Below are 25,489 nucleotides of genomic sequence, written 5' to 3' on the forward strand. Positions count from 1 at the left end.
AAATGAAAGCAAAAAAAGCCAGCAAACACAGAAGCCTTATTGGGACACTTTGATTCACTATGTCTCATGTTAACAGAACGTTGGTAGGAACATTCAGAGGGGAGGGTTAGCCAACTCAGCCGCATTGTCAGCCTTGTAATAGACTATTTGGCCACAACCGCTCATCAAACATATTTGATGAGCTCTACTGTGAAAAGGTAGTGCACTCACTGGAGGCAAGGCTTGATGAAATCCAGAGGGTCAGGGTCTCTGGTGCTTGGTCTTCCTGCGTTCCTGTTGGCTGCAGCACTTCGGCCATCTTGGGTGAAGGGGATCCACAGTTGAAAAAGCGACCCAGTCTTGGTTGAACCTGGGTCACTTTTAACTGCTCCATCCTCTTTGGTACCAGTTGGGCTCTTTACTCTCGGTGGAGGCACACCGATGGGAGGGAGCAGGGGGTATGCAGATCGGCCAGCTGGTCTGGTGGTCCCCTCGTTGCCATTGGCTTCACCAATATCTATGGTTACAGTTGCCCGGTTTACTCCTGGTAGAGGAGCCGGTGCAGCTGCGCCAATAGGAGGGACCCGGGAGAATCCCACTTGGCCAACTGGTCTCATTGTTCCTAAGTCCCCGTTGGCTGCAGCACCATTTCTTATAGCAGTTGCCCTCTTGCTGCTATAAGGGGGAGCTGGTGACACCGAACCAATGGGAGCGATCTTGGAGAGGGCCGCTAAAGTCACTGGTTTCAGGATCTTCCCATATTTCCCGAGCTTTAACGCCTCCCCCTGATCTGTCGCCTTCGGCTGGCTGACAGTGGCCTTGTGCGGTTTCAGATGGATGGGGGCCAGGGTCTTCAGCAAAACTGTCAATTCAAAGAAATGAAGGCCTCTTTACAATACATAATAAAGAATTTAGGTTTACAAAAGATGTGACAGACTCTTTGTTATTCAAATGTTTTACCTTGATCATTAAGCAATGCATTTATTTAACAATATAGATATGGTTATATGAAATAGAGTAATATATAGTATCCTAAATCCATCTAAAAATGTTTTATTCCTTTTTAATTCGTTTTACAGTTTTTTGCTGTGTTACCTGGGCATGGGAACGTGCATTTCAGCGAGGTCTCCGTCATCCAGGGATGCTTGAGAGCCTGCCCCGGCGTCATCCTCTTTGATGCGTCACAACTTTTACAAAAAATAAACACACCCTCAAAATGAAAGCAAAAAAAGCCAGCAAACACAGAAGCCTTATTGGGACACTTTGATTCACTATGTCTCATGTTAACAGAACGTTGGTAGGAACATTCAGAGGGGAGGGTTAGCCAACTCAGCCGCATTGTCAGCCTTGTAATAGACTATTTGGCCACAACCGCTCATCAAACATATTTGATGAGCTCTACTGTGAAAAGGTAATGCACTCACTGGAGGCAAGGCTTGATGAAATCCAGAGGGTCAGGGTCTCTGGTGCTTGGTCTTCCTGCGTTCCTGTTGGCTGCAGCACTTCGGCCATCTTGGGTGAAGGGGATCCACAGTTGAAAAAGCGACCCAGTCTTGGTTGAACCTGGGTCACTTTTAACTGCTCCATCCTCTTTGGTACCAGTTGGGCTCTTTACTCTCGGTGGAGGCACACCGATGGGAGGGAGCAGGGGGTATGCAGATCGGCCAGCTGGTCTGGTGGTCCCCTCGTTGCCATTGGCTTCACCAATATCTATGGTTACAGTTGCCCGGTTTACTCCTGGTAGAGGAGCCGGTGCAGCTGCGCCAATAGGAGGGACCCGGGAGAATCCCACTTGGCCAACTGGTCTCATTGTTCCTAAGTCCCCGTTGGCTGCAGCACCATTTCTTATAGCAGTTGCCCTCTTGCTGCTATAAGGGGGAGCTGGTAACACCGAACCAATGGGAGCGATCTTGGAGAGGGCCGCTAAAGTCACTGGTCTCAGGATCTTCCCATATTTCCCGAGCTTTACCGCCTCCCCCTGATCTGTCGCCTTCGGCTGGCTGACAGTGGCCTTGTGCGGTTTCAGATGGATGGGGGCCAGGGTCTTCAGCAAAACTGTCAATTCAAAGAAATGAAGGCCTTTACAATACATAATAAAGAATTTAGGTTTACAAAAGATGTGACAGACTCTTTGTTATTCAAATGTTTTACCTTGATCATTAAGCAATGCATTTATTTAACAATATAGATATGGTTATATGAAATAGAGTAATAGTATCCTAAATCCATCTAAAAATGTTTTATTCCTTTTTAATTCGTTTTACAGTTTTTTGCTGTGTTACCTGGGCATGGGAACGTGCATTTCAGCGAGGTCTCCGTCATCCAGGGATGCTTGAGAGCCTGCCCCGGCGTCATCCTCTTTGATGCGTCCCAACTTTTACAAAAAATAAACACACCCTCAATATGAAAGCAAAAAAAGCCAGCAAACACAGAAGCCTTATTGGGACACTTTGATTCACTATGTCTCATTTTAACAGAACGTTGGTAGGAACATTCAGAGGGGAGGGTTAGCCAACTCAGCCGCATTGTCAGCCTTGTAATAGACTATTTGGCCACAACCGCCCATCAAACATATTTGATGAGCTCTACTGTGAAAAGGTAGTGCACCCACTGGAGGCAACGCTTGATGAAATCCAGCAGGTCAGGGTCTCTGGTTCGCAGAACACTCTCAAGCCCCTTGGAGCCTGGCAGGATATCCTTCCCCAACTTGTCATGCCTGATAAGAATAGGCCTTCCCTGCTTGTCTGCACATTATACAGCATCACACAGATTTAACATTGTTGATTTCACATTGTTGGATTGACATTGATAATTTTTAATATTTTTAATAAAGTAATATTAAAACTTGATCATATGTCATAAAGTAAAATCCTCACCAAAAAATTCATCCTTTCGCAATGACAAAGCCACCATTTCTGCCGGCGGCATTCCCAGTATCTGAAATTAACGAACGATACCCAATACTCAACATCTACAAATCAACACATGGGTCATGGTCATGGGTGCAGATCCCGGTGGGGTTGTTAGCTAACCCTAACCCTGACTAGTGAAAAGTCCACCCAATTTATATGATTTCAAACTAAATGATGTCATTGAAAATATAGTTTTAATAGTAGCCGACTTCACTTTTGAACTAATTCATGCTCAGTGGTCTGAACCGTTTGTTGCAGCAGATCATTTTATATATGTTGGTGATATATTTAATGTCCCCTCCAGAAGTTGTTATGAGATCTGCACCCTTGTAGTATAAATCAGCAATTATCATCCTTCATAGCACATGTCTTACTCACACCGTAATACTTAAAACGTTTTGTGTTTCCCGTAATCGTATGTCTGTATTATTATTGAATAAATTAATAATATGTATTGAGAGAACTCAATCACATGGTAAATTAGCAGTTCAAAGCAACTAGCAGCTTTTAGAATTACCTCTATGGTGCGCATGAGCTGTTCTAGTTCATCCTCTGCAAAGAACGCTACTTTTCCACTGAGGAGCCCGATCATACAGCATCCAAAGCTCCACATGTCCATGGCATTTGTGCACAAGAGACCCAGTGTCACCTCGGGAGCACGGATGAATGGAGTCTGTATAAGACCATAGTCTGGAAGATGAAACAAAGTCAGTAGTATAAAAATAACTCTATGGAAGCCCTCAAATAACACAATGCTGTCACATTGTACATCTCCTCAAGATTCAAAAGAAGAAAACAAGAAGACCTACGTTTTGGCTTATCCTGAATCTCGCTAGCACCAAAGTCAATGACCTTCAGGGTTTCAGGGTCCTCGTTGGAAATAACCATGTTTTGCTGCAGTCATAGAAGAAAGGCGACTCAGCGTGAATAGCTGGGCCAGTGGCTCACAACAACTGGCTGACAGTGCAGATGAGAGATGAGCGGGATTCCTACCAGTTTGAGGTCCCCATGCACAATGTTTTCCCTTTCCAGCATCTGGAGGCACTTGAGGATTGAGGATGCACACTTCCTCACATTGGACTCACTCAAACCCTTGCCAAGCACCATGGAGAACAGGTCAGAACTGTAAATATTGCATTTATTAGTTCCGATGGGGAGTCAGACTTGTACTACAGCACACCACCATGCAAAGCAACAATTTCTTTAGAATTGCAGAAATTGCACAGAATATTTTAATTTGCTAGCATCCAAGCTGGAAATAAGAAGTCAGATTGTACCCCAGGAGTTCAAATGCAATGCATATGTGGTTACGGAACACAAGGCCATCCTTCATGCGGATGGCGTGGTAGGCATCCTCCGGATCCTTTTCCAACAGGTGCTGAAGGATCCTCAGTTCCGCTAGCCCCTGTCTATGATAACCAGATCACACATAACATTCTTTTTAAGCTGGTGCACTTCACCCAGGGCGCACATTAAGGGCATTAAGGGCAAGGACATTAAGCAGAAGTGTATTGCCCCCTTCATTCTGTGGTGCTAATATGAATGTTAAAGGCCATGGTTATCAGATCAAGGTTAATGGCTTCACCCTAGACTCTTTATTGTACCGACCCGATTATAGCTTGTAGTGTGACCGTTCTCTATCTATGTATTTGTAGAGTGTTGATGATATTAACTTGCTGTGCAGGTTTCTCTTTATTCTATAATTTTACCTAGGCTGGTTGCGAAGGATCTTTAAGGCCACAAGCTCATTGTGCTCGTGGTCCAAGCACTTGAGGACTTGTCCATAGGAGCCGTTCCCCAAAACACTGAGCACCTCGTAACGGTAACCAATGTGATCGCCGGTGACCTGTAGAAAATTGGTTGTTGTTTATTTTTTAAGTATTATTATTATTATGATTATCAAGCAAAAAATGTCTGATAAAGAAGCTAGCAGAATAGTTCTAACATTCTCCATGCAAGCTTGCTTCTGCGTTATTAGTAACAATACGATTACATTTTTTATACACAATGATGACACAATGTCATTGCATAGGTAGAATTACAAAATGTAATTTGTACTGCAAATGTATATGTTATTGTAATGAATGTGCAACTGCACATTCATTGTAAAAGTATAAAATGTAAACTATGCTGATCTTTTCCTTGTGGTAGAGGAACATAACCAACCACAGTAACTAGCGATGTGATCAGTAGATCTACAATCCAACTAAACAGACAAGAAATGCATTTGGAAATGCATTTCTTGTCCTATTTTCCATTTAATGGATGTAAACTGTCATTGTAATCATGCAACAGGAACTTAAGTGACACTAAACTAACTATATAACTAACTAACTATATATATTATAAATATTGCCGTCAACAGAAAGTTACCTGCTTATAGTAGTGGTCCTCATTATCAAAGCCGTGGTTGTTTTCCATGGAATATCTGGAGCCATGGGTCTTATTGGCACCCAGGCCAAGGAACCAGATGTCACTGTACGCTGTGATTTCCCAATGCTCATGCTCTGTCATGCAGTGTCCAAAGGCCTGCAATGCCTCTGTACAGCAATATGGAGAAATTTCAAAAATACACAGCGAACATTAGAAGAACCAAGGCCACGCAAGTATGTAGTACTGGAGTGCTCTAGTTAAAGAGCAGCTCTCTCACTCTCTCTCAAACACACACACACACGCACACACACACACACACACACACACACACACACACACACACACACACACACACACACACACACACACACACACACACACACACAAACAAACAAACATTTAACAACTTTCTGCATTACACGTAATAAATAAAATAACCTTACCAGCAGGTGACATGGGAAGTTTGTGTCCTTTAAAGAACCTCTCGGGGCCAGGCCTCCCTCCAGCTGGGCTGGGGTTCTCTGGCTTACTCTAAGACAATGGCCATTTGAAAAGCAAGGTTAATATATGCAGGTGGTGCTACTAGTATACCATTTCTACCGTAACTTCTGGTGTAGCTTATGCTGCTGATCATTTCTGCCATCTCAATGTATGGATTTTAGCCTAAATTCGGTGCAAATTTCTCCAATCATTTTATATGAAAGCTAGCAATCAAAACACAATTTTAAAATTTATCAGGATATAAATAATGAGGATGGAGAAGATGCATGGCTGGAAAATAACGACAACCAACAGGGGCTTACCGTCATGGCGACTCCGAATCGGTTTAATGTTCGTAGGGCCTTGGTGGTTAAAGCTCCCGGCAGGCTTCCGGCGCGGCACGCACCAGGCGCGGCGCGGGGACTGCGTCAGGTGTTGGCTCCTACTTTCTTTAACCGGAGCAAGAGAAAAAAAACATGAGAAGTTGAATCAACATAGGCCTACGTAACGTAGCACTAATACAATAGTTAATTAGGTGAGTTAAGTAAAATTTATATTTTTTGTGACGAATTTTGGCGAAGATTAAATGTGAGGGGGAAAAAACCCACGGCCGACTTGAGGGCCGCATAACGGAAGGCCTTGATATCACGTAGAAACGAAATCAAATGAACGGTTGCACACATACGACAGGGCCTATAAACTGATTAGACAAACGAATTAATCGCATTTATCTGCCAATTCCCTAGTAAATCATTAGATTTTTTTTCATCAGTGTGTGAGATTGAGATTTGAAAAATCTAACTTTTCTCAAAAGAGTATTGGAAAGTCACGGAAAAATACCTTGGTTTAGGTAGGCTACTTGATAAAACGGTCACTGGATTGGAACTGGATTGATCGTTGCGTTCAGAAACAATACCGACAGTAAAGAAGCTAATTAACAATCGAGGGAAATCGTCGAGCGATGTCTCTTGATCAGTAGCGTCTTCAATATGAGCATCAATGTTTACAGTTGTCATGCAAACAGTTTAGAATCTTCGATAAATTATCTCGACCTGTATGCAGCTCATTGTGCCGTCATCAGACTCAGAGAGATTACCTCTCGGGCCGATGTCTTCATATCACGTAGAAACGAAATTAAATAAACTGTTGCACACGTAAGCCTACGACAGGGCCTATTAACTCCTTAGACAAACGAATTAATACAGGCCTATTTATCTGCAAATTCCATAGTCAATCATTTGATTTTTTTCATCGGTGTGTGAAATGAAAATGGAAAATTAAACATTTCTCAAAAGAGTATTGGAAGAAACATACAGAAACATACCTTGGTTTACTAAATCAAACGGTCAACTGGATTGTTCGTTGCGTTCAGAAACAATACCGACACTAAAGAAGCTAATTAACAATCGAGGGAAATCGTCGAGCGATGTCTCTTGATCAGTAGTCTTCAATATGAGCATCAATGTTTACAGTTGTCATGCAAACAGTTTAGAATCTTCGATCAAATGTGTGTGTGTGTGTGTGTGTGTGTGTGTGTGTGTGTGTGTGTGTGTGTGTGTGTGTGTGTGTGTGTGTGTGTGCGCGCATGTGTGCGCGTGCATGTGTATATACATTATATGTATTTCACACACACACACACACACACACACACACACACACACACACACACACACACACACACAAGGCATATATATATATATATATATATATATGAATGATGTCAGTTAAATGCGTTATTAACGGCGTTAACGCAAACCCATTTACCGGCGTAGGCCTAAATGGTTTTATCGCGAGATTAACGTTTTTATTATTTTTTTTTAATTTTTAATTATTATTATTTTTTCATTTTATTGATGGACAGTGTTACATTGTCTGAGAGATTACTTGCTCCAAGTGTGAATGACTGCTCCAAGTGAGAATGTTAGTGTGAAATTGAACACTAGGCTACAGTATGGCAATGTTGTTTTCAATAAAATAACATTTGCACAAAGCAAGCCGATACCCTTTTCCATGTTGATAAGAGCAATAAAATGAGAAAAAATAATCAGAAAAAAATTAATCATGGGACATTTAGGCTACAATAGATAAAAATGTGTGATTAATTGCGATTAATCGCAAGTTAACTATGACATGACATATATATATATATATATATTTGCCATAAATGCGCAATAAAAAGGTTGTTATACATTTATACAGCAAACATACAACTACATTGTATCAGCCAGGCCAGTGAATAATTGACAAGCACAATGTTTATTTATATGATTGCAATTATTGGGAAATAAAAGTGTAATATTAATCATAATGACATCTTTCATTCAAAGTTTGATGTCAATGTACTTGGAAAGATTTAAAAAATGGCATTGCATTCATGTCTCCATCAGCTCTGATGTGCATTTTCCTTATCTGGTAAACGAGTGAAAACCTTTTGGTAACGTTTGACAACACTGTGTCCCAAAGGATAAGATAAGTCATAGCCCATGATAGAAGTCATGGGATTCCACTAGATGACGCTGTAAGCTAGGCGTTTCAAAGCTTGCCTCGTGTACAAGTCAGTTAATAATTGAATTCAACATGATTGTTTTAAGAAGGAGGCATGCCATTCCTGTGATGAATCCCCCCCCCCTTTCCCTTCCCTACCAAGAGACTTGAAGGAGACTTTTCTTCATCAATGTTGTTTTGCAATCCGAGGCAGAGATAGTTTGAGAGGTTATTTCTACAGCCAATACACCATGAGTCTTTTAAGTTGTTTTCTCATGCTCACTGTAAGCACCACCGATCTGTGCGGTGCAGGGCCACTCGACGCCCAGTGCAGAGCAGACTCGTAGCCTCTTGGTTTATTGACACCTGTTCATTAATACCATAACAAAATGTATTAAGGGGCTACCCCTTTTCTCCTTAAGGATAACAAGTTAGTTATTCCCCTGATTCAGGGGACTGGGGCATCTGTGGCCTACTGGTTAAAGAGTTGGACTGGTAACTGGAGGGTGGCCGGTTCTGACCGGTAGGCAAAAATATGGACGGGGGGAGTGGTTGTGCAGCGCTCTCCTACGTCCTCATCCACGGATGAGGTGCCCTTGAGCAAGGCACCTGAAACCCCGGGCGCTGCACTGCGGCTGCCCACTGCTCTGGGTGTTCACCGGCTCCAGGATGGCTAACTTGACTTTTTGTATTGTAAAAAATGAATTTGTAGAATATATACATTTTTTTAGATAATAATATATAAGTATTACAATTGCATGCTAAGCATTATATTTCATGTAGGAACCAAGATTGTCCTTTTGCTTCTCTGCTCTATTGTTTTATTGGCCCTGTCGGTTCTGCTCTTCTTTGTCTATTTATTTCTCATGTATTTGTTTTCTCCGTTGTCATGATTATAATTATTGATACAATTATGTGAGCTGTAAAGTAGCCTTATTCATTTTACAGTAGACTAAAAGTAAGCTATTGTTTGATGTTTTCTCCTGGTTTCAATTTTGACCAAAATATCTAATAAATAACATCATTTAATTGTATTATCTTTCTATTAGCTCTTATTATGTTTAGTGGTTAGTCCACCAAAGACAATTTTTCTATTTTGTTTCAGTTGCATTTGAGAGATTCCAGCGTTATGGATGTGACATTTGTACTCAAATTGACTAACAGAATTTCCCAGAGAAAAACAATTGGTTTCAGCTTTTCATGTTTATTTTTCTTTTACAATTCCATAGTTAAATAAATATGTTATAATATCAACTCAATTCATCGCCACACATAGGCCTGCCCTACAGGAAAGAGCAGTTTATATGATCTAAGTGGAGACTCGCACTTGTGTTGTCACTAAAACACAGGGAAAGGCAAATGGTTTGTATTGGCTAATCCCCCTCACCGGGTATCACCGGGTGGTATTATAGGGTCAACGGCCAATGCTGGCACATTGTCGATTGGCATACCACAGACATACCTGTACAGCAGGTGGAGCCAAGTAGGGAGAGACTGCAACATGTGACGTGATAGGTCCAAGGTGCATAGAGGAGGGATGTACTACCTTAAGAATACATACAGATTACTCATACAACACCAGCCATGGATACAAGCGTTTCAGAGGGGCAGAACAAGTGTGCTCTAAAACAACAGAGGGTTCAATAATAATTTGGTAATCACCATGGAGGTCAACGGAACATTGAGGGAAGATCAGGTAGGCATTGCATATTGGAGTGATTTTACTTTGTTTAATTAAAACCAATCATTCTTATGTTAACTAGTGTCACTAATTACATGATCCTTCTTTCAGATGATCATTTTGTCTGTGGTGTACTTAGTTTCTCTTACTCCCAGGTAACCTCCTCACACTATCACAATGTTTGTTTGTATCTGTCTATTGCATTACATGAAGTCAGTCACAAAGTAAATACATGAAGGTGAAGTTATTCATCTACATTTTTTTAAGTCTATAATAATAAGTTAATATACATTACTACTGATACTACTAGTAATAATAATATACAAATAATAATCATTATAATCATAATCATGACATGTATATTTTATCTTTCATTTAACATGTAGTTTGATAGGCAGTGCTTCTGTTCTGTTGGTTTCCATTGTAAAATGGCAGCGACTACAAGAACAGGTCAGTGTGTGTGTTTGTGTCTGTGTGTGTTGCTGTTGTTGTGGTTGTTATGGTATAATGTCGCTACACTCTTTTGAGGCAGCATGGATGAATTTAAAAATGTGTGTGTGTGTGTGTGTTGTGTATGCACAGAGATGGAAAGTAACTAATTAAATTTACTCAAGTAAATGTATTGAGTAGATTTTTTTTTTTTAAATATACTTTTACTTTTACTTTTACTTAAGTAAGTTTTGGTTGAAGTATTGTACTTAGTTACATATTAAACCACACAAGTTACTGAGTAAAAAATTGCAGGCAAGTATGTGGAGAACAAAAAAATACATGCTGCATTTGCATGAGAATTCACAGAGTTCACAGAGCAACAAGCCTACCTTTCAGCCGTCAGTGCAGTCAGACTAGGGAGTAGTTGGTAGGCTGAATGGATAATGGCTGACTGTCTTGTTATGTCAAGCTTCAAAATGAAATGTCAGTTATGGACTTGAAATGGTTTTAGTCGTTTTGTGTAGGCTATTGAACAAATTATTCAGAAATAAGAAGAGTTTTAATATCACAGATGTCAAGCATATAGTGTCATGACACTCCTTCAAGTCAAAGTAGGCTATAGACTAAAATAGAAGGCCTTAATGTATATTTTGTTGGGTTTGAAAAAAGCTAATTAAGTCACGATAACCAATATATTCAAGATAAGTTTTAGTACTCAAAACTTAAGTACTCAAGTACTCTATATTCAAGATAAGAGTACTTGTACTTTGTAAATTTTAACTACAATACTTGTACTTGGAATTTAGTACAATTTCAGTGATGTAACTGCACTTTTACTTTAGTAGTTTTTTCAGTACTTTTTCCACCTCTGTGTATACACGTGCGTGTGTATGTGTGTGTGTGTGTGTTTGTTGTGCATGCCTGTGTGTAGGTGCTGCCTTTGGTGCAGCTTGCCCTGGCAGACTTCCTGGCTTCACTAATCCTGATGTTCACCAGTGCAATGAACCTCGCAGGCTATTTTAAAGACAGCGTCACCGTCTGCCAATGCGCCCTACCACTGTCACTGGTAAGAAACAGGCTGTGGGCCTTATTTATAGTGCGGCCATCTTGGTTTGTCATGGACACAAGATGGTCAGTTTCCATTACTATGTAGTTTCATTTTCATTATTGAAACCAGACTAGTTGGATTTGTTTATAGTGCTTTTGCTGCTTTAGGGCACAGGTCTGTGTTATTACGTAATTTAAAAACATTTGGACTTTCCCCTCAGTGACAGCAGACAATATGCTCAGGTATAAAACAATAAAAACACATATGATCATTTATAATGTGTACAGACAAACAGAAACGGTTGTCCACAACTTTTTAGCTGCCATTTTAGATGTGATTGTTACTAATTGAATCTTAACACTGTAAACAAGGCTTGCATATTGGTGTTAATTTATTTATGTTATGTATTATGGGATATATGAATAATAACTTCAAACACATTGACACCCTAGAGCTGCTGCTTTGATAGATATGGTTAAAACAGAAAGTTATTGTGTGTATGTTTGTACATGTGTGTTTATGTGTGTGTGTGTGTGTGTGTGTGTGTGTGTGTGTGTGTGTGTGTGTGTGTGTGTGTGTGTGTGTGTGTGTGTGTGTGTGTGTGTGTGTGTGTGTGCGTGCGTGCGTGCGTGCGTGTGTGCATGCGTGCGTGCGTGTGTGTGTGTGTGGTTCTACCTCATTGCAGACGTTCTACCTCATTTCATTTCTGCTGGTGGTGGTTTACTCCTGGAAATCTAAGAATATATTCAGAGGGTGGAGGGTGACACAGGGCCACGACGATGGCCAACAGGTAAACTACCGATCCTGCTCTCTTATTGGTTGCTCCTGTTAATTGGTCATCACATTGTAAACTGACTGCTCCAACTCTATTGACAGAACCTATGTCAGAGAACCACTGTAGCCTTACCCCTGTACACCATCCTATGGTAAGTGAGCTCTACTTCGTTACCAGAGCTGCATGAACGTGAAACCAAACATTAAAAGGGGATGGGATTTGATAGTTATAGTAAGTTATACTCAACGTTTATCAAGCCTCAATGGTGTTTTTAATATGTTATGTCATCCTAACAAGCTTTCTGGAAATCTAGATTTTTTGCCATCTTCATATTTTTTGCAAAAGTACAATGATTCAATTTGCTGTAAAAATTAAAGATGAATCTCAGAACTTGAGTGATTGTTGACATGCTTGGGTAGAGAAGTTGCTTGGATATGAAATGACCAAGTTGATAATGATATTTATCTCTAAATTCTACTCTACATACTGAAAGCACCTCTCTCCCCATTGTTACTGCCTCCCACCGTCACGGCCATTCAACAGGTCGGTTCCTCTTGCCATCTATCTGTTGTACGTGAGCGCTATCTACCTTCACACAAGCACGTTGTCTACGGACATTCCCCATGTCACCAATGACATCATTCCCGCTGAAAACACATACTGTACCAGGTAAATCATAAACATGCAAGGTATAAAGCTATATATAGAAATGGATAATGGTATGTGTATATACACACAGTGTATGTGTGTTTAACTGCAAATGTGCTTTTTCTAGCTGTATTCTGTTTTTGCATGTTTGGGGAGATCCCTGTCCGGCCTCGGTGAGTAGAGGAGGAGCAGTCAGGGAATGACTCGATTTCAAACACAAGTTTGACAGGATGCATTAACACATTTAGCTAATAACCCCTTCTCGCCCCCCCCCCCCCCACACACACACACACACAGGAGGTCCTTCATGAGGCTTTTATCCAAGTTCTTCTCTTTCTTGCACTCATACCAGCACTTGTCTCCAGCTCAGTAAGTTACTCATATAAATCTAATTACAATTCCACATTTTGTAAAATACTCACGTGTTTATTATGTCCTTTATTTTATATGCCGTGGGGTTTCTATCATCATCCATGTGGTCTCTTTGTCTTTTGCAGGTTTTGTATTACAAGGTGGGCTACTGGTATACTAACTATGACCATCAGGGTCTACTTCCTGTGGAGGGAGATGTACGTTCTCGACACAGACTGAGGAGAATATACTCCACAGCGCGAAATATGGTGTTGATCATCCTATTCTGCTGGACACCAGGTACTTGAAATATGACATACAGTTGACATCTGTTGAAACACTAAAATCTCGATTTCCCTGAAATCCTCAAACATCTACTTGTGGTGTTCTAAACTATTCTTTCCTACAGCATTTTTACTGACAATCATGTCTACCCTTTCACCGTGGATGAAAGTATCACAAAACAGTATTTTCAGTCTCTACATCATACAGGTTTGAATAAAAAAGTTAAATGAAATGAAGATATAATTCCCCCAGTGAGGATGACCTCCTCTAACCGTCAGGTCTCTTCCAGGCGGTGAGCATGTCGCTACAAGGCTTCCTCAACAGCATGGTGTACGCCTGGAGACGACCCAACTTCACAGACGCCGTTCTAGGGGAGAGCACGCCCTTGTTGCTGCACGAGCGCCAGGCGTTCTTTGAGGAGTCACTGAGGACCACAACCCGACCGCACACAATTTGAACTCCCAAAGAGACATTGGTGTGTCACAGTGGCATGTGGAGTTGGTGGAACCACCGAGCTGCTCTGGGGTCCCCGTGTGTGGCGCTACTGGTTGGAGCCGCAGGGGTCATGTCCCGGGGTCTCCGAAGGGGGATGAAGAGAGAGGCAAAGGCCAAGTGTCTTTGACTCTGTCATGGTCATTCTGAACAATGGAATTCTTAGGACATGGCAGCAACAACTACGTAAAATTTTATAGATAATATTTATAGATATATTTTTCATAGAGTCATAGATAATGGCAAATAATAACAAATAATATGGCAGAAATATACATTAGAGTAAAAAGAAGCAGCACTTTGAGAAACCGCTAGCTTGTGCCAATGAACCACAATGAGTATTGTGGTACGTACATACTCCTTATTTAGTCGTTAACATAAATATAAAGTTTTGTATTATATTTGTTTCTTTTTAATAAAATGTTGGTGATATTTTTTCTGATTTGTCCATAATTTGTTATATAGCAGTTTATTACTCGTTTTAAGTGAAAGGCTCGATTGGTTGTGTGGCCTCATATTAAACTTCTTGTCCGCCTATAAACATTCCTTGCTTCTAAAAACATAAAGTTCAACCACAAAAGCACACACACGGTGAGTCAGCACGGAGTGGTCAGGACACCCACAGAACATGTTATCAGTGTTATCTCTGTCGCGGATTGGACATAACGGCGAAAAAAATGAGCTCATAAAGTAAAGTCACATGCAGTTGGATATATATATATATATATATATATATTTATATATATATATATATATATATATATATATATATATATATATATATATAGTTGTAATATGTTTTGAACAAAAGAGAAGCATGCATGCACCAAAGCAGGCGCACACACACAGACACCTAGGACTTACAAGAGTATTTTTTTATTTACGTGTTTTTTTATTAAGACTAAAACTACAGTTGTGACCTATTCATAAATAACAGGATGTTTTGCTCTTTCCCAATTACCATTTGAAGAACTTCAATAAAGTAAATAAATACTTAAATGTACATAGATATTAATAACATATGATCTGAGATGCATAAAATAAACAAGCAACACAAAAAAACCCGCAGTGACCCCTTTGAACATTGCTTTCCTTTAGGTGTATACCTAAAATGACCCGAATGATGCGTGGATACTAAGCAGGTGAACCTTAACCTGGTCTGCAGTATTGGTCTTGCATTGACGTTGCACATGCTAGTATTTCTATATGAAGAGGTACCTGTTCAGTCCCGCTGACTGGACTTTGTGTTGGAGGATCGCCTGCTGGATTCATTTGCCCTCAGTGACTCCTCGGTTCCTTCCTCCCGGTATCAGCCGTGACTGGATTCCTAACTGTGGTTGTAATCTTAATGTGAGGTTACCAAACCAGCTTGGTGCACTTGGTGCACACACAGAAGCTCTGAGCACAAAAGCTCTGAGCACGAGCGCTGGTCCCCAAATACACTCAGGAATCTTGAAATCCTTCAGGGAAGATAAAGCGATATATTCAAAGATATCACTTAAAGTAGTCACATTTCACAATTTCATCATAACTGGCCAGCCAGTCAATGACTCCTGAATACTTATATTCCATACTGGTAGATGTGTGGCATACTTTATATAACACATATATTCTTTGTCATATTCTGTGCCACATACAGTGTACATATCCCTGGATACACATTACTTCTACATTCAAAATGAATGAATACATTTGTAATTCAAACTGTGGACGACTGTTCAGACTCCCATGAAAACAAAAACGTTTTTTTTAACTTATTTTACTTATTTTATGAAATGCAATGTTAAAATGCACAGAGAAGCAGATGGAAATGATCACATTATGCATGGTCCTTAAAGCCGTCATCCTGAGAGGGTTCACACCACCATGTCCCTGCTTACTGTAGGTACCGTCTGTCAGGAACAGTTATGCAACACAATGCCCTGCTGGTTTTAGCACTTGTGCCGTTCTTTGTTTGATGAGGAACAGTGCTGCTGACGTGTGAATGGCACACCCTGAGGTAGCAATCTACAAACAGAACACACGTGTCTGCTAGTGGGGTTTGTATGCAGCACCCTGTGTGTAATAACCAACTTTGTGAGATGGAAATAATTGTGTATTTTCCTTCAGTAAGATATGCATTGATTGAATGATTGAATCAGAAGTAGAAAAGCATGGTTTATTGTCAATGAAAAGCTTTTTACATGACAAGAACCTATAACATTATAAATAAGGTGTCCAAGACCGATCGTAATAAGTGTCAACAAAGTGAGAGAAAAGAGTGTTATTTATTAACTTAAATTCTCTTACACATTCAAATACAAAAGTTGATTGAAATCCTCAATGTTTCCTCTCCAACTCCTCATTCGTCACTCTGAAACATGCCCCCATCCAAACAAGATGACACCACATCTCCCCACCTAGCCACGCTGCGACCTCTCCTCAGAAGTCCATCGAGAGGGACCTCTGCTGGGCCATTTCACAGTTCATCCTTCTGCCTCCTGCTCGGCGCACATACACGTCATACCTCCCGTTCGCCTCCTCCTCCTCCTCCTCCTCCTCCTCCACCTCCTCCTCCTCCATCACTCTGTCCACCCGCCTCAGCATCGCGTCCCCAGGCCCGGGGTGCCCCTGTCCCCTCTCGGCCATGGAGTGCCGCAGCTCCGCCCGGGCCGGCTTCATGCTGGGCCAGCTCTTCTTCCTCAGACTCCGGCTGGTGCCCTGCTGAAAGGCCTGGAAGTCGTTCTGGAAGACCCCCCCGAACGGGGGAAACTGGACGGAGCCGGTGAGCAGGGAGGGCGCGCCTCTACCGGGCATCACGTAGTTGACGGAGGCCTGGGAGCCGCAGTGGTGCTCGTGGACGCAGCGGTTGCGCTCGGAGGACGTGCGGCGGAGAGCGTTCAGCGACTGCATCTCTTCAGAAAGCTCCCCCAGGTCCCCAGACATGTCCTAGTGGCCAGGAAGGAATCTTAAGAGCTACGCCATGCAGGCATGCAAGACAGAGCACAAAGCTTAACTTTAAAGCGGACCTATTGTGGAACCTTTGGTATCATTAACCTTTCTGTCGTGTTCGGGTCAAATCTGACCCATTTCCTACTTTCATCAATCATAAATATTGTGTTTTACATTTTATTGTCCCAAGGCCTTATGATATCCTCCACACTAGGCATTTGAATATATACAATTGCTGATCACCACTTTCATTGAATTTTTAGTGGTTTAGTGAACTTTGTAACACCTGTGGTGATCCCGGTCAAAAATGACCGCCATAGGAAATTAATGGGTGACCCTAGATTGTGTTCATCCATCAGATAGTTCACGACCACAAATCCACCACCACCACCGCACGCACACACAATTTCTGTGTCTATTCTTTGTATATTCACTGCAGTTATTCATGTAAACCAGTAGTCTGAGACATTGTTTACAGCTTAAAGGGGAGTTAAATAATATTTGGTGATGATACATTTTTTTTGTGTTAATGTAAGAGCAGTTAAAACAGGCCGGTCAAATTTGACCGGGAGCACCAAAGTAAGGGCGGAAAAACGAACACGACACAAACAATGAATGAAATGCATAGTAAAAGAATCAGGGTCAAGCCATCACCCATCACCCCATATACCCTCAACTCATCGTGCCTGAATATACAGGGTATTTTCAGTGGGCTTTTCCTTCCAACTACTCTCTCCTTGTTGATTGGTCTTTTGAGAGATTGTATATATATATATATATTTCTGTTTTGTTTTCAGAAATTGACAGTGGACTTTTTGAATGGCTTTGATGCACCGCACAAAGTACCGTCGCTAGGGGGCTGAATCATTTTATAGACCAAGAAGTGCTACCCTGAGGAGAACAGTAGCTACATCACTACTGGCTCAGATCACATGGGACAGATTCAGCCAGTAAGGACAGCAGGACTACGAAGAGACGCAGCAGGTTTCAGATTTGAAGCTTTGTAGGTCCCCCTTTAATTTAATATTACACAGGGAGGTGTGGATCAGAATGAACTTACCTTGTCCCTGAGAGTGAAAAGCTCGTAATGGGGAGGGTCAAATACTTCATGGAACTCAGGCCGGTTGAACAAGTTATTTTTACGCAGCAGCACCTGTAGTCAGAAGTTAAGAATCATACGTGATGTGTGCCAAAGCAAGTACAAATGTACAAGGAATTCCTCTTGGTGAAAATGTCAGCATTCACTCAAAATACTAATCTAGAACAGGCAAGAGGTGACATATAATAATCAATGGAAAAAAGCATATTTGCAGTGAAAGCGTTTGACACAGGAGGAGGGTTTTTGCGCAAGGCGCAAAGAAAGGTGTGCTTTTAAATACAGTGGTGAATTTAACACACACCCCTATGGCTACATTATACACACGTGATGGACGCGTTATCTACATGTGATGGTGACGCACCGCTTGTATTGATGGGTCGGATGTGGACAGACCTTTTTGCGTGGCTGCTTGACCTGCACCAAGATAGAGATGATGAGGAGCAGCAGCACCAGGCCGGTGGACACGCCGATCACCGTCCCATGGGTCTTGGTGATGTGGTGGAACAGACCTTTGCTCTTCTTTTCTGGACAGTGGGAAAGGCAGACGCAATACACAAACAATACACAGACGCATCCACACACACACACACACACACACACACACACACACACACACACACACACACACACACACACACACACACACACACTCAACACACACACCCATATGCCCACAGGCACATGCATTCACAATACACACACACACACACACACGTGCACGCAAGCACACACACACACACACGCATACACAATACACACACACAGACAATACACACATATGCACGCAAGCATGCACACACACACACACACACACACACACAAAAAGTAAGTGAAAGAAAGAAATAAGTGGTACAATTACAATAAATTATAAATTAACCACATCATAACGATGACTGATGAGCGACCGATCAACTGAAAAGTATAATTAAATAATGAATTATATTTCATTACACAAATGGAGCCAGATGGATGGATACATCAGTATGTACCTTTGCAGCTGCCTTCGTCCCATGGGAAGACACAGTTCTGGATGCCATTGCACACCAGAGAGGAGTTGATGCACATGTTGCTATGGCAGAAAAATGAACTGCCCTGGCAAGGGGCTGAAATTAGATTAAAACAGATGTCCTTGAGATGTCATTTAGGAGTAAATAAAAAGTCCTGTTTCGTTTACCGTGTTATTGTAACATGGCTGCCACATTTTAAACATAATGTGATATTTGCTTGGGATGTTTGCTTGTTTGCTTGTCACAGGACTAAAGGGCTGATTATGGTCACACGTCAACGCAATGGTCAACGCAATGACCATGCAGACGCTTGAACGCAGTTGTGAACCATTATGGTTCTACGTTGGGTTTTAGAAAGCGGACCAATCACAGCCCTTGTGGCTGCATCGCAAGGTTACAATTTTTGGGAGGTGCACATCAGGCCCTTGCGGTGGACTCAAGGAGGGTCCGTAAGGACGTAAGGGGTCAGTAACCCTCCCATAATCAGCCCATAACACACCACAACAGCCCAGAACTTGACATTTAAAAAGAACGGTTGAAATTGCAGTTTGTCAACCACACAGGGGCGCTATTTAACAGTCCATACCCAAGTGAAGAAACGGTTTTCTGCCATGGCGGCAAGGAGGGTGATGGGCAACTGACGGACTTAAAGACACAAAAAGACAACTAAAGACACAAAACGAACACAACTCACGGTCCTCAAACACGGTGAACAGCATGCGGAAGCGGCTGAGGCGACTCGACTCATCGGCCCACATCCGAACTACACCCAGCCCCGTGTCTAGCATGACGTCGTTAGCCACCGTGCTACAGAACTTAGCCTGTCATAAGAGATCACACAACAACAACATCATCATGAGACGAATGCATGCTAACCATGCGAGGCTGGCGAAGAGGTTCACTTGATTTCCACCGCTTACCTTCAGGTCTTCAATGGCGTTGCTGCCGTCGTACACGGCCACAAAGTTCTTCTTACATTCATTAGAATTCTCCATTTGATAATCTAGAAACCGCAGGTAGATCTGGGAGGGAGAAATACAGGAGGGTACATTTGGACTCTTATTATTTTAATAATAATTATTTTAACAGATTTACCACTCCAACACATGACTAGTCTTTTGACATTATGCCATCTAAGGATTTATTTAGATGCATATTTACTTGATAAGGATTCCTTCATATGGAAAAATAAAGGATAATCTATTGGGTCTCATGCTGGGAACGTCATTCCCTTTCTGGAGTCACAAGGCACCAGATACCCTGTGGTTGACGGGGGCCCGGATGGTCCAGATGCAGTCCACCGCCTGGTCCCCTTTCACCTTGTTCTCGTCTTCCACCTGACTGGAGCGGATCAGCCCGTCCGCCCCGCTCAGCTCAAACTGGCAGTCTGGAACGCGCCATGAAATTGGAAAGACGAAAAGAGAAAGGTAGAACTTGAAATCATTTCGAAAGCTTTGTTGACAGCATCAACAATATCAATGGTGGGAGTGGGTGTGAAATACAACAGAGCGTGTAAGAGGTTTGTTTGATTAGTTGCAGACTGTATGGCACTAGGTGGACAGTTTGACCACTTCAGAGTTTAACACTTTTTCAAATATGTTACGCAGATAACATTTTTTTTTTAAATTATTATTATTAGATACTATTAGTCACTATTAGTTAGGGGTGTAACGATACACTCATTCGTACCGAAATTTTTCGGCACGGGTCTAACGGTTCGATGCACGTTTCATTTCGGTACGTACTGAGAAAAAAAAAAAAAAAAAAAAAGTATTGATTATCACACAATCTGTGAGTGTCTTGTCTTGTCCTGATGTTTTGTGTTGAGGACCACAATGGAAATAAGTCCTGGACTTTATTGTGTTTTTATCCTCAATTGTATTTGATGTCTTCTGTGTAAGGCATTTGTTTGATACAATTTAATAAATCAAATCAAAATCCAATTGTTTAATAAAAATAAAATAATAAAAACTGCTCTACCGAAAAACATTCCGAACCGTGACTTAAAAACCGAGATACGTACCGAATCATGACTTTTGTGTATCGTTACACCCCTACTATTAGTATTAGTCAAATAAATGAAACAACAAGAAAAAAATAATTGTTCAAAAGCAATCAGGTATAAGATAAATCCATAATTAAACAGATGATGATTTAATGTGGTAGAGATACCTGGGATGGGGTTTAGGATTCCTCCAAGGTGCAGATAAAACTGAGGGTCTTTATGGGGAAATGAAAGACAGAGAGTCGAGTCAGCTTTCATTAGCAATAACTACGTACATTGTTGTTAGAAGATCATTCTTCTAACATTCATATAACATGCTATGGTATCTGGTGTTCTTAATATTGTGTTCCCCAAAGACAACAGTTGTTGGGTGTGTGAGAAGATGAGACTGGAAAATCAGAAGTATCCTCGTAACTGAGACACAAGTCAGGGAGTGGAGCCTTAAGCGTGGTCACAAAACCCCCAAAAAACTGTGAGAGCGGAGCCTTGCACAGAGGTGTTGTAGGACAAACACGTGTCGCTCGTCACTTATTTATGGTTCATCTCCTTCTCTGTCCCAAGGCCCAGGTGGTAGACTAAACTAGTGAAGATAAGTCTCCTAGCCGTGCCCTGGAACAGAAGAAGAGCCGACCCATATGAACTGTTATATTAACGTCTAAAGGGCTGAATATGGTTCCACATCGACGCAACTAAAGGACCACTCAGACGCTACGACGCAGTTGTGACCCTGTTTTGGCTGTACCTCGGGTTTTAGTGGGCGGACCAATCACAGCCCTTGCTGCTGCAGCGCCGCGACGCAAGGTTACAATCTTTGGGAGGCGCACGTCAGGCCCTTGCGGTGGAGGCAAGGAGGGTCCGCAAGGACGTAACTAGTCCGTAAACACCCTTTGCGTTGCGTCCACGTGGAACAATAATCAGCCCTTAAGTCCTACGACGACACCTCTGTGAAGAGAGTCTCCTTGGCATCACTCTCATGATGCCACACTGTGTCCATCGACCAGGTGACAGGATCATCCTCTTCATCTCAAAGATGGCGCACTGCCCTCGTGTGAACCCTTCACCCTTCAGGTTAACCTCCTACCTGTGGTGAGGTGGTACTGGGTGAACCTCCTACCTGTGGTGAGGTGGTACTGGGTGAACCTCCTACCTGTGGTGAGGTGGTACTGGGTGAACCTCCTACCTGTGGTGAGGTGGTACTGGGTGAACCTCCTACCTGTGGTGAAATGGTACTGGGTGAACCTCCTACCTGTGGTGAGGTGGTACTGGGTGAACCTCCTACCTATGGTGAGGTGGTACTGGGTGAACCTCCTACCTGTGGTGAGGTGGTACTGGGTGAACCTCCTACCTGTGGTGAAATGGTACTGGACCTGGAAGCCCAGGCCCTCCAGCTCGTCGTCGCTGTAGAAGCGCACCCACACGAAGCGCCCGCTGGAGAGCACCAGGCCCGGGGTGGCCGTGCCGCAGAAGCGGTCGATGAGGGGGGAGAAGCTGAAGGGCCCGTCCCGCACCTCGATGTGGTCGAAGCGGCACTCGAACGACGCCTCGATGTAGAAGCTCCGGTTGAAGTGCAGCTCTATCCGCTGGCGCGGTAACGCTGCAAGCAGGGATCAGCGATCATAGACAAAAATCGGGAGAGGACATCTAACGAGGTCGGCGTTTCATGCAGAACGATGCGCAGTTTGATGGATTTTATATAAAACATACACTCAAATACATTAACTAAATCATTCAGTATGTGAAATAAAGTGTTTTAAAAAATGTTTGCATTCAAATAAAATACATGTATTTGACATGGTAATGAAATACAAAAGCTCAGGGCAGCCTCACCGTGTGTTTCACCACTGGACACTGACCCATATCAAAACGTTGTTACGACTTCAACATTAGCCTTACCAGTAGAGCTACTACCGTACTATCTTGCTACTCATTTTCCAGTATATATCACTTTTAAAGTCTGTTGACTTTTGATGGTTGGAATATACCGTAACAATTTGCTCACTGATTTCACATTCTTGTTGAATAAAAATAACAATAATTATTACCCCAATCCCAGAACAATAATTTAATTTATTGATAAATACCAAAAAAGGCAAATAGACAACATTGTATGTATTGAATGCAAAAAACGATGGAAAACAACTAGTATAAGTGACAGCAAGGAAAGGGCAAGGGAATGCCTGGAAAATGACAATATACAAACCGTACGAGGAAATGACCAGACCATAACTCAAATAACAGTCGTTATTTAAAGTGCATACATTTTAGTCTGTTTTGTTACGTGAATACATGATGTGTGACACTACAAGCGTACAAAGCGTACGTTTGTTACCTTCCAGTATGTAGATGCACTCCTTGTTGGGTGGGTATGTTTTGGGGTAGTTTGGAGAGCTAAAGACCCCGCCCTCTGTGTCTCTCACCCAGCTTCCACAGTTACGGGGGACTCGAGGCTGCAGGGTGGGCTTAGCGCCTTGTGATGCTGCGTCTGCTGCATCTGTGGATCCATTCAACACACACACTCCTATCAATTCCACATTAGGCCGCATCATACAGTAAATGCATTTGTGTAGTATATGTTTGTTTATATACACACAAAGAGGAAGAGAATGATAGCCACGGAAAAAAGTACTGCATGTCTCACACACACACACACACACACACACTGTACACCTGTGGAGTTAACAGTCAGGCTTGGTAATCTTAAGTGAACGAGGGCAGAGGCGAAGACGTACTCTTTCAAACACATAGAACACAAGCGGACAGTGTACTACCACATGGTTGTTGCTGTAGTAGATAAACATGGTGAACTGAACTCAACCTTTGGTTTTCTGTGACGCCGCTGTGAAGCCCTCCTCGATCAGTACAAGCAGGATCCACACTGCTAAGGGACAGGGTGGAAAAGAGGTCAAGCACAAAACAGGGCGAGAGGGTGCAACTGATAGCACCCAACATGACCAGAGGAATTAAAGGATGAGAGCAGAGCCGGGCAGCTTGGCAGGAATTCAAATTTGAGGACTATTTTCTTGTTTCTCTCCTCCAGATCCTTAATGTGATATAAGTCAGTAAAGCACGGCAGTGCGACCGTTCTATAGCGCCCTCTATTGGCTAGAAGCCACGATGTAGGCTATACACTATTTCTTCAAAATCTTAAAAAAGGCACAAGACAGGTCAGTTGGCTATCACGCATACCAACATCATGTTTTACATTAGCCTACAAGTTATTGCTGCACCCACGTGAAAGTAATTTTTAACTGTTCCGAGGTTCCACTAAGAATGAAGTAGATGGTATCTTGCTAAGAGCATCTGTTTATTGGCCAATGTCCATTACTGTTTCTACTGTCGAAGAATCAATAGGCCTACTGGTTTGACCAAGCTGCTGAAACTAACGGACGGAACATGTATTTTCTGTGTTTGTACAAAAAGGACAAAATTAATTTAAAAAAAAAGTACCTATTCTAGAATAGGTGAACACTAACCACTCACCTGCTTGCATCCTTCTCATTGGTCCGTTACAAGGTGAACGTCGACGATTGCAATTTTAGTCCCACATTTCTATTTGAATGTTGATGCATAACTAAGACAGTAACGTTCGTGCACTTTCAGATTAAACTTTTTTCTAGAGATATAATTCTCTGTCATATTTTAAAATATAGGTCGTGTACAAATAGCGAACGCAGATTCTTACTTATCGCCCTCCTTTAAGTTTCTTGATTATTATGCAAAAGAGGAAGAGAAAAGTCCGCTTCACGCCTTACAGTGCATAAACGCCTTATGGCAAGCGCTAGTCCAGAATGGTTCCATCACTTCAAGTGGATGAATTGACAGCTCTTAGGGTTTTGGGTTTTTAACATAACTGGCGCTGTAACATGACGGGCAGATTGCGCATGGGCAGATCAGAAAGCCGAACTTTTAATCGAATAATATAGTGGAAATACGTCATAGGGTTCACCAATCCGGATTACAACGTCTTGTTTATATTCAGGGTTGTTTTCAGTTTGGTAACAACACACACTAACAAAATATGCATGTATAAACCTGTATTTTATTGCTATTTTATTACACTTGCCCTGGGTTTGAAATGAGTCCTGTTTGAATTGTATTTGGTGAAGGGTGGATTATCTAGATTGCTACACATTATTCACTTTGAAAATAGAAAAACCCCAACACGAAATTCATAACTTAAACAGATTTGCCATTGCCATTGCTGATTTGCCATTATATTGTTTCTGCCTACCTGGCTGTGACTTTCCTTGTTCTTGAGGTTCTGTGTTGATTGTTTGAAGGCTAGAGGCTGGCTGGCTGAAACACATTAATTTCTAAATATGTGGGTGCATGCACGTGCATATATTCATGTATCCGTGATTGTAAAACATCTTGTTTACCAGAATGAGTATATGTCAGCAGCAATGTGGGCCATGGTAAACCTCGAGAAAACTCCTATTGAACATCACAAACCAGAAGTAGGCCTGAAGCAAAGTTTGGATCCTGACACCAGACATCTGTTTTGTTC

General features: G+C 42.0%; 2 protein-coding genes across 2 annotated transcripts; one reads left to right on the forward strand and one right to left on the reverse strand.

Moving 5' to 3' along the window:
* Positions 1 to 9,842: 9,842 nt before the first annotated feature.
* On the forward strand, positions 9,843 to 14,240 carry LOC311357084 (uncharacterized protein). Its single transcript, XM_084476964.1, has 12 exons — positions 9,843 to 9,924; positions 10,021 to 10,064; positions 10,296 to 10,359; positions 11,273 to 11,407; positions 12,075 to 12,179; positions 12,266 to 12,315; positions 12,708 to 12,833; positions 12,940 to 12,985; positions 13,110 to 13,181; positions 13,310 to 13,463; positions 13,573 to 13,655; positions 13,738 to 14,240. The coding sequence occupies exons 1-12, from the start codon at positions 9,892 to 9,894 to the stop codon at positions 13,903 to 13,905; spliced, it is 1,080 nt and encodes a 359-aa protein (XP_084333090.1). The 5' UTR covers positions 9,843 to 9,891; the 3' UTR covers positions 13,906 to 14,240.
* A 2,121-nt stretch (positions 14,241 to 16,361) lies between these two features.
* Positions 16,362 to 24,472, reverse strand: neto2b (neuropilin (NRP) and tolloid (TLL)-like 2b; the record flags this gene model as incomplete). The annotated part of the gene is made up of 12 exons (XM_084477879.1): positions 16,362 to 16,868; positions 17,932 to 18,024; positions 18,364 to 18,494; positions 18,960 to 19,073; positions 19,672 to 19,798; positions 19,898 to 19,999; positions 20,237 to 20,364; positions 21,150 to 21,197; positions 22,328 to 22,576; positions 23,312 to 23,473; positions 23,798 to 23,860; positions 24,463 to 24,472. The coding sequence occupies 12 exons, from the start codon at positions 24,470 to 24,472 to the stop codon at positions 16,362 to 16,364; spliced, it is 1,734 nt and encodes a 577-aa protein (XP_084334005.1).
* Positions 24,473 to 25,489: the final 1,017 nt, after the last annotated feature.

Source organism: Micromesistius poutassou (genome assembly GCF_964030765.1).
Source record: "Micromesistius poutassou genome assembly, chromosome: 13".
Classification (NCBI taxonomy): domain Eukaryota; kingdom Metazoa; phylum Chordata; class Actinopteri; order Gadiformes; family Gadidae; genus Micromesistius; species Micromesistius poutassou.